General features: G+C 42.7%; 1 protein-coding gene across 1 annotated transcript in view; it reads left to right on the top strand.

The window, feature by feature from the left end:
• Positions 1 to 20044, top strand: part of atrn (attractin) — an 85935-nt gene extending 65891 nt beyond the window's left edge. The window contains exons 27-29 of the mRNA XM_072677831.1: positions 8319 to 8426; positions 12596 to 12710; positions 14698 to 20044. Coding sequence (XP_072533932.1) covers positions 8319 to 8426; positions 12596 to 12710; positions 14698 to 14822 — 348 coding nt within the window. The 3' untranslated portion in view covers positions 14823 to 20044. The remainder of the gene's footprint in view (positions 1 to 8318; positions 8427 to 12595; positions 12711 to 14697) is intronic.
• Positions 20045 to 20321: the final 277 nt, after the last annotated feature.

A 20321-nucleotide genomic window follows, 5' to 3' on the forward strand; every position in this document is an offset into this window, starting at 1 on the left:
GTAAGCGTGATGAGCAGCTGGCTGGTCAGGGGGAAGGTGAGGCTTGTGCTGGGGTGAATGGAGAGGCTGGGCTAAGTGCTGAGGGAGCAGTGTTCCTTTGCAAGAGCTTGTGGCAGTGAGCGAGTCTCAGTCAGGATCAGCTGTGTCCGTAGAGGAGGACAGGCTGTATGGGGTCAGAAAAATATCACTGCAGTCCGAAAGGCAGGACCTGCTCTGACTGTATAAATGTAAATGTATAATCAGCGTGCCTCTCCTATCTGCTTTTCCTGTCTGCTGCTTTACGCTTTATTCCTTTTCTCCCTTGGAAGGGAATTCTGAGAGTTCTAAGAGCAGGTTCCCTGAATGTTAATGGGTTGAGAGATCAGTCCCTTTTTTCAGATTTTTCTTTTCAGCTTCTGAGGTCCCTGCAATGGAAAACTGCATTTACCCTGACAGTCAAATAATGAGAGTTCGGTATGCGGAAGTGACGAACCATGAAGATCAAGCTCTGTTGTGTCTGGATAGCCAAAAATACAACTGGAAAACAGGCCAGTTCCAAAACACGCTGCAGGGTCGAAGAACCCACTATCCAGTACCCTGCTAGCCCCAGTCTGGCCTCTTCTTCTGAGTATAAAGGTCTTTGCTGTTCTTGCATAAGGGCGATAGTACAGTCACTGCAGAACCTGCGGAGAAGCAGAACCTCTCTATACAGTTTTATTCTGATTTGTATGCAGCTAGAGCCTTGCACTCTTCTGAGCACTCTTCTGAGGCTTTTGCTCAGTGATCTCCCTCAACGTTACCGACCGCACAGGCAGGTATTGGACGCCGCTCTGACTTTCAAGGAAGTTACGGAAGTGAAGCTGTCCACCTGGCATTAATGGTTTGCCTGTGGACATTTATAAGACCTTCTGGGTAGTTATCGAAATGGACTTGTTTAGTGTTCTTCAGGCAAGCTTTGATGCCAAGATGCTTTAAAAGAGCTGTCAGCGGGCAGCTCTCACTCTCTCCTGCCGAAGAAAGGAGACCTCTGCTTGCTTGAGAACTGGAGGCCTATGTTGCTCCTCTGTTCTGACTGCAAGATCCTGTCACAATGCATTGCCAACAAACCTTAAGAGGTTTTGCACACACTTGAAATTGTGACCAATCATCAGATAAAAGCTTTTGATCGTGTGGACCACGAGCCTTTTTGTCACTTTTTTTAAATTATTATTATTTTCCATATTTGGGTAAATTGGTGTACACTGCTGCATGATTAAGGTTGGGAGGAGAGCGGAATAATCCAGTCCTGGTTAGTAAGGGAAATCAGGCAAGGGTGTCTTCTAACGGAACATCTGGCAGCAGAGCCTTTTCTTTACTTTGGAAGATGTTAGATAAGTTTTCTGCTTAGTCTGATAAGGCTACTTCAGTAATACAAGCAAGATGCTCTATGCCAGCAGTAGTATTGTTTCAGCTTTGTGGCACAGGTTTACTGTGCTAAATCCACCTGACAGGACACCTCCACATGACTGATTGATGACATTCTGAGGGCAATGGTGATTTTTAATTTATTTTTTTTATTTACATTTTTTTTATTTTATTTATTTTATTTTTTTTCTATATCATTTCTGGATTGGTCATCGCTGGCTCAGGGCTGCTATACCATGTACCATGGCAGGAGGGTGGACAGGACAAGAGCTGATGCAATTTGTTCCGGTGTTGCTGTTCTGCATTTGCAGGCTACGCAGTGCCTATTGAATCACAATCTTCAGAGCTGGATAGCCCAGGCACATGTTTTCTCTCTTTTTGGGTACAGTGGGTTTGGAAGACTTGACTCCCTTTACCTGTGCAGGCCATGGAAAAGAGAGAGAGTGTGTGTGTGTGTGTGTGTGTGTGTGTGTGTGTGTGTATATGTGTGTGTGTGTGTGTGTGTGTGTATATATATATATATATATATATATATATATATATATATATATATATATATATATATATATATATATATATATATACACACACACACACACACACACACACACACACACACACACACTGCTATAATGTCGCTTTTGGTGGCTCAGAAGCATCTCATACTCCCTCCTGAGGTGACTTGTCTCTGTTTTGAATGCATCTTGGGTAAGTTTACACCTGCATTTTTATGCAGCTTGGCCTTCTCCAGAAATAATTATGATACTCTACACACCTGAAGTTCACTAGTGTAAACAGGGTCTAAATGGATGGTGGTTAAGGCAGTCTCGGCCTCTAAAGCTAGCTGGCGGTCCCTGTACAAAAGGCCCATTGAAAAGAGTGGGCGAATTGATCCCTCAGTTGGAAAGGATTTCCTGCAACATTTTTTCATGTTTTTCCTCCAGTGTTAACAGTTGGATCAGATTTTTGGTTTTAGTGACTGAATAAGGTTTGAGATTTTTAGAAATCTAAGTTTGTCCCATGTTTTTGTAGTCAAAATCTCCCCATCCCTCCCCTTCCCCTCTCTCTCCCTCTCCCTCCTTTCCTCTGGAAGGCAGTGATATTAATTCCTCTAATCTGTAGTCTTTGGGGCTGGGTGTGAATAATTGAGGTGCTGGATTAAACTTCATTAGAGGGATTATATTGCTGCATTAATCTGAGCCACCACCAAACCTATCTGTCAGCTTCTGTTTTTTGCCCGTGACCTCGCTCTGCTAACCCACACCTGTGAAATCTTTGGCTACACAGAGTACTCTTAGGAGGCGGAATGAGACCCAATTCACTTAGAAGAATTGTGGATTTTGTGTGTAATGTGGCTGAATCTTATCTCTGTCCCAGAAGCTCTTACCTGTTACATTACCTAAAGTCCTCCTCACTGCTAGAGCCAGAAGTAATACTTCTCTGAATATGACTCATTACAGTTCCCGTGATTCAGCCTCAAGGCAAGTGTTTATACAGTATTCTCAACGGCATTAGCTTCAGAGTTTCTAGTGGTTCAGTAGCCATGAAATTAAACTGGAATCACACTAAATTATTTTTTTTTTTCGGGGGGGAGAAGAAACATTTTTAATGTATAAAATCAGTATAATTGTTTCACCTTTGTATTAGACATGCACAATGTGAATGTGAGTTTGGTCCGAAAATTCAGCTACTCTGCGTCCAGAGTTGTAGCTCACTTATTTAACTACAGCTTTTACTTGACTTTTACAGCGATACCAACAACAACTCCGGCAGGCTACGCGGGACCGTGCTTATGATAGACCATGTGATTTAGTCATAAATCAATAAGCAGCAAACCTGACAAATACAGAGAACCCAGTTTAAACAGTTTTATTTTTTGGATATTTTTTAGGTTATCAAACCTAAATGATCTATTTATTTTTAACTATTTTTTAGTAACTCTTTTGTTTTAAGTAACTAAATTCTCATTGCCTCAACATTTGCCTTATTGTTTATGCTAAATGTGTAAATAATGTATATTTTCAGCTTTTCTTTTTTGTTAACTGAAATATAATGCAAGTTGTTGCTGTTGGATTAAATATTTTAAAGGCTAATTAATTTAAAATGCAACAAATACAAAAATTTTGTTGTAGTTCGCTCTAGTTCACAATGGAACTGTTAACAGACTGAAGTAATGCAAACTTGAATTTCAAATAAATAAAAGTTTAAAAAAAAAAAAGAGAAAAAGAATAAGCACCCCTTTCTCTGATATTCCGAGGACTCAGATTAGCATATTGGCACCATTTTCTTGGGAATGAGGTGTCAGCTTGCAGATACAGATCTTCCTGTGATTCATGTGCTGTGAAGCACTAGCTGTTGAAATGAATAGGTAGGATAATCCGTACAAGCGTCTGGTTATATTTTAGTCTTGACAGTCTCGTGCTGTTGGCTCATCATAGGTCACATGCCTTAGCCCATGCCTTGTCAAAATGCCAGAATAAGGCATAGCCTGCGCTTCATAAACACCACAGAAATGGAAAGTGTTTTCTGTGTGACGGAACATTACATGCCATCTGCTAATACAGGTTTTCTTAAGACTGCGGTAGGATATTCACTGCTTTAGCCCTACTGAATGCGTCACACAGATTTCTGCAATGCATCGTCTTTTGGAATCGCCACAGGGAGGTGCAGGTCGCCAGTCCCACCACCCCACCAAGCCTTTCTCACTTGTGTTGCACCTACCTTCCAAATCACTAAGCACCATATATAGAACTCTGAGCTCAGTTAAAACTCCTGGACTATGGGTGCCTGGCCTAAAAACACCTTGACACTGAAGAGAAAATAGTGAGCTGTCTAGTGTTCTGCTGGAGGAAGTGAGTGACCAACACAGCCACGTACTGGACTTGAGCATAAGGGGCAGCGGGAGGAAAAACTGGCTGGGGTTGTAAATCGAAGAGCCAATCTATTGTCTTGGGGGAATCTCCATTACAGGGACATGAAACTACGCAAAAGTGGTGAATCAGGTCTAATGGAAAGCTGCCATAGATCTATTTGCTGTGAACAAGGCCAAGATGATCAGGAAGCACTAATGGGAATAGATGCTCCCGCACACAGTTGGTCAAGCATTTCTGCCGCTGGCCTTTATGCCATCACCTCACTTATCCTGATAACACAGAACTGACTGAAGAGGCAGTGGTCACTAGAAGGATTTTAGCTACTATGTGAATGAACATGGGCCCTGCCATTAAGCAAGAATGTCCTCACTTTTAGCATGTATGGGTAGATTTTTGACCCATGAGAGGGTTAAACCTTACAGTAGATGGACTTCCCAGTAATGATTAAAGCAGCATTTTTAAATGCTAGGACCTCATCTACTCATGGTCCGTAAGTGGAGCCTAGGGATAGCGTTAGTATGAAGCATGGCCACCATTCAGACTATTCCAGTTATACTTTATGGGGAAAAATGACATCAGCACATGTTCCCTATATGTTTGTGGACTCATACCTGAGTGACTGTTAGCCATTCCTGAGAACCAGTCAGATCATAGACCATAAAAATCAATGTTAAGGCCAAGTTTAAGTCCAATTACCGACCGCATGTTTGGGCTGAAAATCGACTGATCTTGATAGCCCAATGATTTTTCCATCTCCATCTTTCACTGATGGTTTTCATGCACACTAATATTTCTGTCTATAAATCTGTACAGGTTTACCTCAGATTTTTTTTCTTGGTATAAATTGTGTACAAAATCAGTTGTGTGCATAATTGTGTATCCCTTTTTTTTTATCTTTTTTTTTTGTAATGGTGTAGATCTTATATATAAACAAATGAGCTTTATTAACTGCTCTGGTATTTAGTTATTCCCCAGTTTGAAAACCCTTATTGACAGAAAATGGTGATCTGTAGAGCTGTCAGCCCTTTAAATCCAGTGTACAGTCTTCTTACAAAAGCCTTTAGAGAAGGTTGAGCAACTATTAAGGCGTTTTTGGCAGCATGTTAATCTGTGGAATGGCCTCTGACCAAGACACTTTCCCTTCCGTGGGATCTGTCACTGCTTTGCATGTTTGGGTTGGTGATATTCACACGCTCTAGATGCCCCCAGCATGCATTAAGTCTCCACCCGAAGAATCAGAGGTATTATTGAGACCTAATCCTGTGTTTATTCCGCAGGTTATTAGCATGTTTTCATGTTTTCCTCTTTGAAGGCCTTCCACCCCGATCATTTGGCTCTCAGGTGCTGCAGTGTTTGCATGTGCTGTGTTAAGTGTGTGCACTGCACATTTACATGGGCCTTTCCTCACAGTTTTGGGAAGCTTAATAATAACCTGGATGTTCCTTTGCCAACTCCACACTGCGGTGTGGGCTCGTTTGAGGGAAAGGGCTCGCCGCCCAAACCTGAGTCATTTATGTTTGAATAAATGGTCTGTCCATGCGTTGCAGTCCGTCTTGAAGATGAGCTTGTCTGCTGAAACAGGATACGGAAACAAATGCCTGAAAGAACATCTCATAAACGGAACCCAGATTCCCTGATAGCATGTGAGGTATCCCACCAGACCGCCTTTCTTTGCGTGAAGCAAGAAAGGCAGTGTGTGCTTGTGCAGAATAATGATAAGACTTTGCATTGGCCAATAGAATGGAGGTGCAGTGAACTCTACCTGGCACATTCATCTGGACAGCCGTTTAATAGGGATTGGTGTATTGAACGAAGAGCCTCTGAGCTCTATGAGAGGGTGGTTGTGTCCATGCTGGGAGAATCAGGGTTCCATTTGTAGCATAAAGCTTCTAAAGATTTTGGTTGCATTTCTCTTGATAGGCTTGTTTTATGCTGAAAAGTGTGTCTATTTTTTCCATTTTCATTTTCTGCATCACTTGAATTATTGTCCTTTGCTTAGTGAGGACGTTTTATGATAAATGGACCAGTTGAAATGCTCTAAAATTACTGGAATGGCAAAAAGATGTCTTTTTACATTGTTACATTCAGAGCTTCCGCCTCATCCTGTAGGCCGTATTGCTCAGGACTGGGTTTCCGAAAACGTCATAGCACAAAGATCCTTAAATGGTCAAGTGAGCATCACACTAAACACTTTCTCTACCACCCAAGTTGATCTTCGCACTAAGGATGTCACAATACCAGAAATTTGTTTTACAGTGCCACTACAACTAAGATTTATTGGATTTTGTGTACAAATTTCAATACCACAACAAAAAAATACAAGTTTTATGTTCAAGTAACAAAACAACACTAACTGTTAGTAATAGATGTCCTTTTCTTTTCTGTAAATATATTTTTCAGCTCTTTATTACCTTTATTACCTTTATTACCTTTAGTACTTTCTACTTTTTTTTTTTTAATTTATCCCCTACCCTATTTATTGTTTAGTGTCATTTTCCTTTAGTTTAAGACTGTGTTCTGTGTTTCTTTGTTACTTGTCATGCGTGTTGCTCTCACCAAGACAAATTCCTTGTATGGGTAACATACTTGGTGAAATAAAGAGATTCTGATTCTGATTCTGATATAACGTTTAGTTGGTAATAAAACACTAACTCTCAGGACTGTACTGGATATTTTGATAATTTTGCATACCTATATTTGTCTACAAATGACAAAATATTTGTATTATATTTACAGTCACACATGCCAGATGTGTTTGTTTGTTTGTTTGTTTGTTTTTTAAAGGATATCCTGGGCTACTCAAACATCTCTTCAGTCAAAATGTACATATAAACAACGTTTAGATATTTAGACCATAAGACACATTGCACATTGTATTTTTAGATTGACAAGGATGTTTCCAATAGGTTCTTTATATAATACTTGACAGTAGTCTACATGCAATAAAAAATCTGAATATCCTTTAATATGCACATAAACACCAAAAACATTGTGGTGTCTGGTCTCAGGACTTTTATTCTAAAATTTAAACAGCCCTTCTCTCCTCATTCTTTCTTATTTGCCAGTCCAGCTGTGACCGCAGCTATGTTACCCCTCCCCCTTCGGACTCCTGTCTTCGTTCATTACAGGTGGAGCTCTTGAGCTGAGCTGTTCAGCTCTGGTCTCTCTCTGTCCCTCAAAAATGTCAGAAAAAAATTCAGAGTTTGAATGTGGAATGTTTTGATGTTTAGTGAGTCAACATGTCATCTGTTGCCTTTGGACACTTTTGCGACTCCCTAGAACAGTCAGTCCACGTGTGTGTGATCCTTTTCAGCGCCCCTCCTACTCGCACGTCTCTGAAAAACAAGCACAGTCACGTTTTAGAATTTTGGTATTGACCTGGTACAGAAGTATCGGTTCTTATGGCGCCCCTACTTTGCACTGAGGTGCTTTTGGGAGACGTGGCCCAGTTCACTGCTCAGACTGCACTTCTGTTCACTCCTTTGTTTTCTTTTCTTGTTCTTTCTTTCTTTCTTCTTTTTTTCTTTCTTCTCCTTTTTTCTCAGCGTTCTAAAACATTTCCATAAATATGCCCTTTGATGTACTGCTTAGGGACATGCTGTTGGAGTGTGTGAGAGTTCTATACAGTTGCTCCGTTCCTGGAACTCCATCTATGAAAGTCTGTGTGTGTTAGGATGGAAAGCGCTTGCGGACACGCAGCGTCAGTCAGACAGTCATACAGTCATACAGTGGGGAGTTCTAATTGAGTGGTTGACTGTGAAGAGGCTTCTGTCTCTCTTCCTCTGTCACTCTCTGGCTGGAAAGCCACATTTTAGTGGTCTCTGATGGACTGTTAAAAGATCCCTCATTGTGTATATGTGCGGGCAGAGCACAAGCTTATTTCAGTGGTTACGATTCCACGCTGACGCTTTTCCAATTTGGTTTGAGTGTTAATGTTTGTTTCTTGCTCGTGTGTGTGTGTGTGTGTGTGTGTGTGTGTGTGTGTGTGTGTGTGTGTGTGTGTGTGTGTGTGTGTGTGTGTGTGGATTGCTGCATTATCTTCTTTCTCCTCTACTTTCTCAGCAACTCCTGAGAGAGATGCAGCAGATGGCCAGTCGGCCGTTCGCCACCATCAACGTTGCCTTGGAGACGGACGAGGAGCCGCCCGACCTGATTGGTGGAAATGTGAAGGTGAGTGTGACCTCCTTGGACAGTGGACATCGTGGCTGTGTCCGAGACTGCGTTAATGGCCGCATCATGAGGCCCGACCATCAACCGCACATCCTTGTTAACAAGCTGAGTCAGCTGGTCTCTGAGGCCATTTTGCACTCTTCTAAAGCTGCCAGTGTTTCCCCGCAGGACCTGGGTGTCCAGCAGATTCACAAGTTCATGCTTTTCAGTGTTGAAGTCTCACTCGAACTGTTTCTAAAATGACACTGGAAAGGCACATAACAAGACTGAGGACTGTGTGTGTGTGTGTGTGTGTGTGTGTGTGTGTGTGTGTGTGTGTGTGTGTGTGTAGCAATGCATCACTCTTGAATATAGCTAGATCTGATCGGTTGTGTGTGTTTGTGTTCCTAGGCAAATTGTGTATCTTTTTATGCTCTTCATCTTCCCCCTTTTCATTGGAACTCCCCATGTTTTCTCCCAGGATAGCAAAGACTGCCCTGAAGCAAAGATTCAATTTAGATTTACCCCTCTTCCATGTGCTTTCTCTTTCTACCTCTCTCGCTTTTTCTTTTTCTCTTTTGCTCCCTCTCCCTGCCACATATTCATGCCTCCACTTGAAAGATTTCCAAGAAATACAAGTTGCGTCAAATCTTGCAGAGGAGACAAGAGGGTGTCATTAAATGGAGCAAGTGGAAGGAGGAAAGGAAACAAATGACACTTTGGTGCTCCCTGCCCCATGTGCTGCAGTGTGGCGCTGAATGCTTTCTCACCGGCGGCTAGCTGATACACCCTGTCCTTGGCCTCCCGTGGGTTTATGCTGAAAAAACGAAAGAATTTCATCATCACCATCTCAGACCCGCTGAAAGGACCAGCAGCCGCAGTGACCTTGACCAAGTGAACGGGTTTGTGTTGCTGAAAGGACCAAACGGCCAGTGTGACCATGATCACCCGATGTATCCACATGTGGGGCTAAAATAGCTGAATTAGTGTACTTGTACAACAGATGTCTTCAGCATCAGGCAGCTGAAAAGGAGGGTCAGTCCATTTGTCCGTAATAAGCTGTCTTATAAGATCTCGGAACAGAAATCAGCCGCTCCACCGTGGAGGACATTTAGAAGTACTGCCAACCTGGATAGGTCGGCCCAAAAGCAGCCTCCAGCAATCATAAAAGGTCCTCGTGGGGCCTTGCTACAGTTAATGTTAACGTCCGAGTCCTTAAAGGCAAGTCTGCCTCTGCTTGTGGTGTAACCAGCAAGCTGGATGGCTCTGTTTGAGAAAAGCCAAGACTTTATCCATAAACCGAGAACCCCCAATCATGTTTCAACCAGTGGCCGGTTCCCTAATTTGTAATGTCTCTGGTTAAAGTACTGCATCTGCCATCAAAAAGCAGTTTGATTTTCATGGGAGGTGTTTAAGAAGGAAACCTTTGCTGTCAAATAAATTGGGGTATCGCCCATATTCCTTCTCCATCCATATTGAGCCGGTCAAAACAGAGCCCACACTTGGTCTTGTCTTTAACATTCCTGTCCAATTTTTTTATTTTTTATAAATAATTCTTCATGGGATTATCTGTGCTGTTCAGTCAGTTTGTTTGCAATCATTTTAAAATATGCTAATTTATTTAGAGCTCCAGTCATTCTAGTAGAGGTTGTATTGCTTCATTAGGCTCCTACATCAGAGGTTAAACACAAGCTTGATTGAAGGTGTTTTTCTCTGCAGCACACCTGCAGCCTTTTTTTGTTCTTGCCTCCCTTTTCTGCAAGCAGCTAATAATCTCACCGCCCAAGCCTGCTTCTCTCAGCTCCCAGCCAACAATAAAACCCACCCGCTTTAATCCACAACCTGTTGTCTTTTTGCCCGCTATGAGCGCAGTGCTGCAGATTTGATCCTGCCTGCCAATTACTTTGCGGATCATGCGCGACCTGCAGTTTGGTCGAGGCAAACCGGCCTTGTACAGACTTCTATCCTGGAGTAGCCCGTGCCCTGCAAGTGTTTTTTTTTCGCTGCTTCCAACACACCTGATCCACTTGATTAGTCCATTTACTAGCCCTCTAGGAGATGAAGTGGTTTGGTTAGAGGAGGGGAAAGCCCTGCGCTGGAGTTAAAAGGGTCATAATAGACATTTCTTCATTTCTTAATGGCTGCATTAGCCTCTTATCACCAGACTTCGCACAACATGCATGCCTCTACTGATCGTGCTCCGTTTTCCTTCTCCTGCAAATTTACATCACCGCAGACAATATGTAGTTATAGAAATGATTGCGACATTACATACTGGTTACACTACTCTATAATACTTAAATACATTTCTAAACAGGGTAAAGCTAATGTGACTGGTAGTGGTGTAATGGATCATGGATTAATCTGTGATCTGTACGACTGCTCGGGACGCACATGACCTGCCGATTAATTACCAAAGTTTAACCATAACAGTGTGGGATACAGTTTTCCTGCAGCTGTTACTTTTAACAGTAATAATTCCCTCAGTCTGGAGGCAGAGCTGCAGTGAAAACATACAGACTGAGCAGCTGTCTGTCACGTGAACGGAGCAGAAGGCAACACACTAAGCATGTCCTCACATCTGCACTGACATCACTCTGGTGTGCGATTGAAGTGCAGAGGTATACTAGTGTGAAGAGTTGGAGTGTAAAAAGGAGAAACCTTTGAGTTAGTCAATCAAACCGTGTCAAAATAGTCACCAACACAAACCAACAAACAAACCATATCAAAATAAAAGTCACTAAAACAAACAGACAAGAAAACAAAGCAGTAACAAAATATTTTCAGACTGATCATGTTTGTTGTGTAATCCGTTACACTTCTAGTTAAGCAAAAGTGCACAAGTAAGGAATTGGTAGACAAACGTTAATAAAGGGAACAAATGAGTAGTTTAATTTCCTCATAAATGTATAACAGTAAAAAAGTAAAGGCTTTATCAAATAAAATGTTAATAGGCAGAGATACTGCCCTCATCTGAGAATCACCCAGTAAAGATTATTGAAAACAAGGTAGATTTCTGTCAGTAGTTCCAAACCTCTTTGCTCTTTGAATAAATCTTGGCCTCAGTATGTCCCACCTTATCCCTAAAATTCAAATAGAATTGGCTAAACTCACACTCTGCTCACATAAAATCGTTTTGTCTGCCTTCTGTCAAGCCACAGGCATACTGGCTTCGATAGGCAGCAGAGTTCTGAAATAATTCTGAGTAATGGGTTCTGTTGCTGTTTCTTTAAAAACTCCTGGGTGTTTCCTAGACTTTCTCTGAAGCCTTGGAAGACTTAATGGCATACTTGTTGCAGTCCAGTAGCTTCCTTCTCTTTCTCTATAGGCCTAATTTCTATTCTCTCCGTCTCTCTCCCTCCTCCCCCACTCCTCCCCCTTTTTATTTGTAAGAGTTAATTAAACAGAACCTGTGTTTTGCTGGCTCAGTCTGGTTGCCTCAGATAATCTCCCAAGCCCAAACAGAATGGACACACACACACACACACACACACAGACACAGACATAGGCAGTGTTCCATTCCCAGACACAGTTCTTCTCTGAGGCGGTAATTGAATTTTATGAGGTGTTTCTTCTTTTACTGTCACCCCCTGAATTTGAAGTGTGTGGGTGGGTGGGTGTGTGCGTGTACATGGTGGGAGGACTGAGGAGATAAATGAGGTTTTCCTCTTGCATTTAGTGAGAAAGAGAACAGTCTACAATAGGATAAGATTTGGCTTAAAGGGTGGAAAGTAAAAGGAAGAGTGTGTGTGCTTGAACAGTGGGTGAATGTGCAGTAATATACGTGTGTGTGAGAGAGCGAGAGCGAGCGAGCGAGAGAGAGAGTATTACACTGGCGAGTAAGCCTTGGGGAGTGAGGGCAGAATAAATGATAAAATGGGTCAGTGTTGGAATGTGTTTAGTGAGTGCGAGACTGAAGTTGTGCCAAAAGCAGAGGAGGGGATGTGTGCTTTTAACCCTGGCCAGGGATTTCATACACACACAGACACACACACACACACACACACACACACACACAATCTCTGACTATAGAGACCACAGTAATTAAACTTATATTGACCTATTTTAGGATGCATTCATGAGGTGTGTGTGTGTGTGTCCTGTGTCTGCAGTGCTGGAACAGTATTCTACACATGTTGTTATTGAATAATTAGTGGCATGTTCTTGTTTTTGCATGTCCGTGTCTGCAGGCAGTGCCAAAGCCCATAGCCCTGGAGCCCTGTTTTGGGAATAAGGCAGCAGTGCTGTCCATCTTCATCAGATTACCCAGAGGCCCAGGAGGCATACCAACTCCTGGACAGTCAGGTTGGTGTCTCTCTTCAGTCCCTAACGTTTCTCATAGCACTTGGTGGGGGTGGGGGGGGGGGGGGGGTGCATAATTATGAAAGCCAAACCTTAACTAAATTAGCTGTGCCAATGTAACACATTCCTTGCACACTACATGCACTGTCTTTGATGGAGCTATTTATTGGCACCTGGTAATACAATATATATCACAATACAGCAAAGCATTATAAGCATTATACAACTAAGTACAACTGAGTTTTTAAACACAAAAAGAGCCACTTTCTGTCACCAATCGTAAATGTAAACTAATAATCAATTCTGTATTTTTTTTAATTGATACAATATTGCAAAACAATATCACAGTACTTCAATATATTTTCTTGCATTTCTTATGTTTGAGAATCTTGCGGCTGAAACTTACGTTCTTACTTACGGACTTACTACGTTGGTTACGCTCACTTTATCCGTCTTGAGTATCGGGATTATATCTGGATAAAGCCAAGCCACACACAAATGCAAGTGTAAACACACCCACGACTGTGTGTTAATTCAGCACCACATTTAAAAACACCAGATTACCAGACTAACAAGCCCAGGGATCCCTACACAGGTTTCACTGTTTGAGTAATGCCCCCCCCCCTGCTGAAATGCAGATTTTAATTGGTTCTGCCTTTGAGTTTCACCTCTGTGCACTTCAGATAGGTTGGAGGGTTGTTTTTTTTTCCTGACATAAGCAACAGAACCATGAATCATAAACTGGTGGAATGCTGCCCCAGTACTTTTAAAAAGTGGTGAATCGAATGCCGGATCGCCCCTCTGCTTTCAGTGGGCATGATTGCTGGTGGCCTGTTATGTAGATGTAGTAGAGTGCGCACTGTTTGAGAAATCGCAGATGATTACACACTCCACAGTTTTTTGCCTTGAGAGACGTGTGATGAAAATCCTGCCATTTCATGAAAACAGCTTGAGAAGCGTCTGTCTTGTGCCAAACTGGAAGTTGAAACACAGTTCTCAGCAGTGCAGATACAGGAAGTAGTAAAAAATATGATCTTTCTCAGAAAACTATTTTTTGACCTTTATAAAACAACAGTCATCTTTTTCTATTGCTAGACTCTCAGTATGCTCTTGTCAGCTGTAAATATTGACTCTGGTTGCTCAGAGTGGCAGTGAGCAGTGTCGAATCATTACTCCAAAACTGTCTTTAACCTCTGTGCCATGTTTATTTCGGTAGGTCACACCTTGCTCCCAGAGGATTGTGTTTCATGCTCTCATTGGTGAGATTCATTGGCCAGAATTTCAAGCATTTTTGAAAATATCAGAGTTTCTGAGACAGTTCCAGTTTGCACACTGGAACAGAAGTCTATAAACCATTCACACCGTACAGGTGACCATCCCAGTGCAGGCCACTTGTGCAGAGGACGATGACGAGCTGAAAGGTTCTGTCTCAAATCCTTAAAATATGGTGGTTAAGATTGTGTAGCATGTTGGAATTAGTCTCAGCACCAAATGCTTATAGGTCTTGTTGCAGCAAATGTTGGAATTAAATAGAGGAGAATGTTTGAGTGAATCAGTGTGTCTGACGTTATCTGTAATATCTGGCTGTGTTAGTTATGGCTGATCTGTGAAAATCCTGGAGATATTATTTTACAGCTGGAATTCAACGCTTGTAGTTTCCATAGCTGATTAAAGAGTTGTGTTGCAAAATTCAAAAAAGGTGTCTGCTTCTAAACACGAGCAGTGTAGGCTCATTAAAACACAGCATTCAGTGGTTGTGTCTGAAAACTGCTGACAAATACTTGTAGTGCAGACCACTTCTAACCGAGATTAGAGGCTAGATAAAACTAATAGGTTTCAGGCTATTAAAGACTAAACGTTCTCTGCTGGACCAGATTGAGGTTGTGGCCGTTGTAAAACAACCCCTGCAGGCCACTGGTTTTAGAGATTATTAAAAAAAAAAAAATCTCTCTACCCCCCCGCCCCCCTCTTCACTCTATCCATTTCTTAGGTCTGGCAGTGGCGAGTGCGCTGGTGGACGTGTCTCAGCAGCTGTGTGGGGGCTATAAGGAGAAATCTGGAGGACTGCGCAACCGCAAGCAGCAGCCGTTAGCACAGCCCGCTACGTGCATCTGACCTTTACCACCTTCTGCTTACCCAACTCCTGAGCTTTGACCTCCGCCTGGACTGAGCCACGGACCACCGCAACACACATGGCGGGGGTCACACACACTCTGGTGGACCAAGGGTCTGACGTTCTGCAAGAACTCTATGATTGATTGGAGGAACTGAGAGAAACTCTCCCGGCCAATGGAATGTACTCCAAAAAAAAAAAAAAAAAAGGAAAAAAAAAGTGAGAGAGAGAAGAGGAGCGGCAGAGAGGAATGGACAGATGAGAGAGAAATGAAATGTGGAACCCTCTCCTTCCTCAGACTGACTGCAGATAGGACTTCTCTCCTGCATCCGTTATATGATATTTAACTTATTACTGTTGTTTTAGTCCCTTTTTACACTCAGGAGGAGGTACCCCTGCACTGCTGCAACATGGTCTCCACGGCAACACACAGCCAGACCGCCCATAGCTATTACACACGTTACCTTCCCGGACACACTCGCTTTGATTGCACACATGCCAACCCATGCTCCCTCATTTGCACGCAAGTGGGCGATGGCACAGGGTCTGTGTCCCATAAGTCGTGGCTCTGATTGCAGCTGTTCTTTTCGAATCTCTGTGTGTGCGTGCGTGCGTGCGTGTGCGTGCGTGTGCGTGCGTGTGCGTGCGTGTGCGTGCGTGTGCGTGCGTGTGCGTGCGTGCGTGTGCGTGTGTGTGTGTGTGTGTGTGTGTAAATGCGTAAATGCATGTTTCCATGAGTGGGAATGGATAGTCTAATACAAGTCCAGTCCTGGTCATCTTCCACCCTGAAGAGTAGTAGGTTGTTAAATGCAGGACTACATGTCCACATGTTTGTGGACATCCCTTCCATGTTGCACCCACTGCTGACACAGATGTGCAAATGCACATACATAGCTTGTCTAGTCATTGTAGAGAAGTATTGCCAATAGAATAGGACTCTCTGGAGGAGATAAACATGAACCTACTGGGACCATGACTAATGTCAGGCGTGGCCTAGAGGGGTATAAAGCCCCCATGCATTGAGCTGTGGAGCAGTGGAACGGTGTTCTCTGGAATGCATGTTCTCAGTCCAGTACTTTTGGGATGAGGTGGGGTGGTGATCATTCAACATTCGGACCTCACTAAGTTTCTTGTTGCTGAATGCAATGAAATTCATCTATATCATTTGGCCTTTTAGGATCTTGTTCTGGGTTTAATTGAACACAATAATAGCAGAAATCCTGGCTAGTCCTTCTCTGAGTGGTACTGCGCTTATTATTTTATTTAAGTAAGGGTGTATTTTTGTTTTTTATTTTAAGCATCTATTAGCCTGATAAATATCCACTTTCAGCCTGATGATAAACCGGCCACTTTTTACTCTCTTACCTGAGACTCCGAGCCTGTGGGTTCAGATACAGATTTAACTGAATCAAATCAGATTTTGTTGGAATTTGTTTAACGTTCTCACTGCGAGGGCTAATGTGACGGCAGGTGACAGCTTCTGTCTAGAACGTTTCTTCAGTCAGTAGTGATGGCTGGAGTATTAAAATATTCATTGGTGTCAGTGCTGATAATAGAAATTATTCCGCTAACAGTTAACTATTGGGGGGGGGGCGCAATCAGAAGATGGCTGTAGATGGTTTTGAGAAGAATAGGATTTAGTCAAGGTTTGAGTCAGTTTCCTAATTGGTCCAGACATCAGGGAACAGTTGTCTATTCCTTTATTACTGAAGTATATACATACATCAGGATATTCTGACTCGCCCCCAGACCCACTTACCATTTAAGGAGCACCAGGAGCATACTTTGGTTAGTCTCCATTCACCCTATTCTTCGAAGCTCAGGACCACCACAGAGCAGGTGTTATTTGGGTGGTTCGTTCTCAGCACTGCAGTAATGGTGTTCGTGTGTGTTGCACTGGTATGAGTGGATAAGGCGCAGCAGTGCTGCTGGAGTATTTACACCTCAGCGTCACTGAGAATAGTTCACCAACCAGAAATATCCAACCACCAGCGTCCTGTGGGCTGTATCCTGTGACCACTGATGAAAGACCAACACGAAGTGCAGCGACAGATGAGCTTTTGTCTCTGACCTTAAATCTGCAAGGTAGGAGTATCTAAAAGAGTGGACAGTGAGTGGACACAGTGTTTAACAACTCCAGCAGCACTGCTGTGTCTGAACCAGTACAAACCAGTGCAACACACCACTACCATGATGTCAGTGTCCTTGCAGTGCTGAGAATGACCCACCATCCAAATAATACACTGCTCTGTGGTGGTCTTGTCCTGACCATTAAAGAACTCCTATATGGTGAGTGAAGCTGATATAATGGGCTGATTATATTCCAAACCAGGGGTTGTCATAATATTCTGATTTGACTGTGTATATGTATATTCTTCATTTTGTCCATCGGAGTCATTAAGCTGGTGGCCCCACTGGTCAGTGGTCAGTGACGTCAGTGACTTTTAAAATCCAGGACTGGAAACCAGACTGAAGGTCTAGAGCTGAAGACTGTTCCGACTCGGCTGACTCGAATGTTCAGATTGTATGTGTGTGTCAAATTAGGCTTGGAACCAAACTCTCCAGGATGGTCGATCCAACAGGACTGGACTAGTGCTTCCCCCAGTCTAATGGGGTCAAAGTCAGATTCAGTCAGATTCATTCTTCTTCAGTTTTGCACTGCACTCACTTTTATATCTTCTCTCCTACTGAGCAGAACCTTGTTTACTGCTTGTTTGTTTCATCAGGAGCATTTTAGCAAAGTTTTTCAGACTACAGGAGGTTTTTTTCCCCCCCTTTTCCTCTCTTGCTCTCTGTTTTGCTCTGAGTGCACGCACACACGCATACACACTCTTTATCTCCTCTGAGATCTGAGGCCATTTCTCAGACTCATTTTAGTTCCCGTCTCGAACAGAAACAGAGTGAACCAGGAGAGTGCAGAGGCAAAGGCCTCAGAGAGGTTTGTGAGCAACAGCTTTTGTGGGTTTTTCAAAATGTCAGATGCCATTTTAGACCATGTTGTTTTTCTGCACACATCGGCTCAGTGGCCACCCCATTCACAATTAAATTTAGTGTGTGTGTGTGTGTGTGTGTGTGTGTGTGTGTGTGTGTGTGTGTGTGTGTGTGTGTGTGAGCATGCACTTTAGGCTGTGTGAGTGCGTGTGTATTGGATGTTATGATTATTATGGTTAATAGAAGATTTTAGAGGAGGAAAAGGTCAGATTGGAAAATGTGACATTGAAATCTGAAGCAGGGAGGAAACATGATCATGTTCAGTTCCTGACTAAATTAGTGTGTATAGGAAGAATTTATATCCTCACTGTCGTTCAGAAATCTTGTATTGTGTTTTTCATTTTTAAACATAATGTGAATCTGGCTGTTTGGTGTCCTGAATGGTTCCAGTTTTAGGATGAATGGACCAATAGAAATGCTCCAAAATGTTGCTATTTTGGAGATTTGAGTTTTTTGTGTGGCAGCCAAGAAATGATTCTTCTTTTTTGAGGGAGGAAACCTCTCCATTTTCTCCACCTGTTCACTCTCTGTACCTAGCCACTAGAAAGCCAAACTAGAGCCAAATTGACGCTTCACTGAGCTCGCACTCGTAAAAACAAAGACTGCACAGAAGATGATTCTTTGAGTGATCCCACAGAAGAGCTTTCCCACTTTAGGTTGCCTTCTTTGTAGTAGAGATGTGAGTGTGAAGAACTTTAAACACTTCTCTTGATGCCGGAACCTTTGCATCAAGTTAAGGTTTTTTTGCCCAATTTTCTCCCCAGTTTAGCTGAGCCAATTAACCCACTCACTCACTAGGACGCCCATCACTGGCATGCCTTCTCTAATGCATGCAAAGTCATCCACAGCTAGCATTACAATAGGAGTGATGAGAGAAGACCGCACCATCTTCCCACCCAGAGAGAGCATGGCCAATTGTGCTCTCTCGGGCTCTGGCTGCTGATAGGGAAGCATCGCATCTCGCGATTAGAATTCTTGGGCCATCTCTTTTTTTTCTTTTTTCTTTTTTTTTTCTTTTTTTTTTACAACCATTAAAAAGTGTTTTTTCAGAGGTCCTGCACGTTCCTTTGGAAGGCATTGTTTTTGTTTAGGTTGTAGATTTGACACCCATGTACCTTCAATTCCTGATTCCTTTAGTAGTGAATATTCTGGTGCAGTACGTTCTACTCGTCTACTGATTTTCTGCCTTCAGAAATTGCTTTTGCAACAGTATAAGGTTTCCATCCTGCTCATTTTTCCATAAGGGTTTCTATTCCGCAGTCACGCTGAGGTTTACAGTATATCATGTCTGTCGTGTGCAGAGCTTTATGGTTGGAATTGAGATTGGGGTTTGTGTCTGCCATTGCCTGTCTGTCAGTTTTCTTGTGATATGAGCTATATGAGCCATGATTGAGGTGACACTGAGCATTCACAAACATCACAGTGCATTCCTTCAGAGCGCACGCAACCATACGAGACCCACCGCGGCTAAATCACACCAGGGTCGAGAGTGATGTGTGATTACGGTGGGAAATTGCCTTTCCGGTTTATGGATCAAATGTAAAGCTACATTAAACCGTGAGGTAGCACCAACAGCATGGCAGCTCCTGAAGAACTGAGTATGAATCTGTCCACTTCAGCAGCTGCGCAGTAGAAAGCAACACTGAAGTGTGTTTTAGACTATACATGATGAGTAGTGCAGTGAAGCTAAGGGTTATGAAGCGCACTGGCACTACAGTTACACACACACACACATACAAACGGGGTGGAGCCAAGTTATCCAAGGAGCTGGTCTCTTAGTGTGGACGCCAATTAGAAGACTGTTCATGATGTTTCAAGCCTCAAACAGAACTCCTCCTCCCTCATTGTACACCCATTCCCTGTTCCCAGCATCAGCTCTCTGTACAGTAATCACTGTAGATACCGAGGTCTGTAGTTTGTTAATATGTATAATGTAGCTGCAGATGCGCTCTTGTTTTTTGTACATATGATGGACAATAATGTGAATGCCCTTTCTGTTTCTGAATGACTTGCTTGGCAGGTGAAGTATCCCAGGCTTTTACAGTGGGAGCTCACCGCAGTTTCTTTTTGTATGTAAGATGGGGAATGTCACCACGAACAAACCTTAAATTAAGCACAACTGAGATGTGTGAAAAAAAGAAAAAAGTTCTCAAATTATAACTGGAGTTGTAATTATATGTGTACATAAAGAATGACATAGAACATTTTGTCTATAATTAAATGTTGAAATTAAGCATCTTGTCTGTCTTTTACTCAAGTCAATCTTGAAGATGGCACCAATCTGATATCAGGTAGTGGTATCGGGACGATATCCGCCTCGAAATCTAGATGGCGTGGCGTAAATCTGATGTCAGGTAGAGGTTTCCGATTGATATCTACAGAAAATGCTGGATCACATGTCTCTGATAAGGTACCAATCTAATACCAGGTAGTGATATCAGGCTGATATCCGCCACAAAAGCAGGATTCAATGTCTACGAGGCATCAGTCTGGTATCAGGTAGTGGTACT

Source organism: Salminus brasiliensis, chromosome 4 (genome assembly GCF_030463535.1).
Source record: "Salminus brasiliensis chromosome 4, fSalBra1.hap2, whole genome shotgun sequence".
Classification (NCBI taxonomy): domain Eukaryota; kingdom Metazoa; phylum Chordata; class Actinopteri; order Characiformes; family Bryconidae; genus Salminus; species Salminus brasiliensis.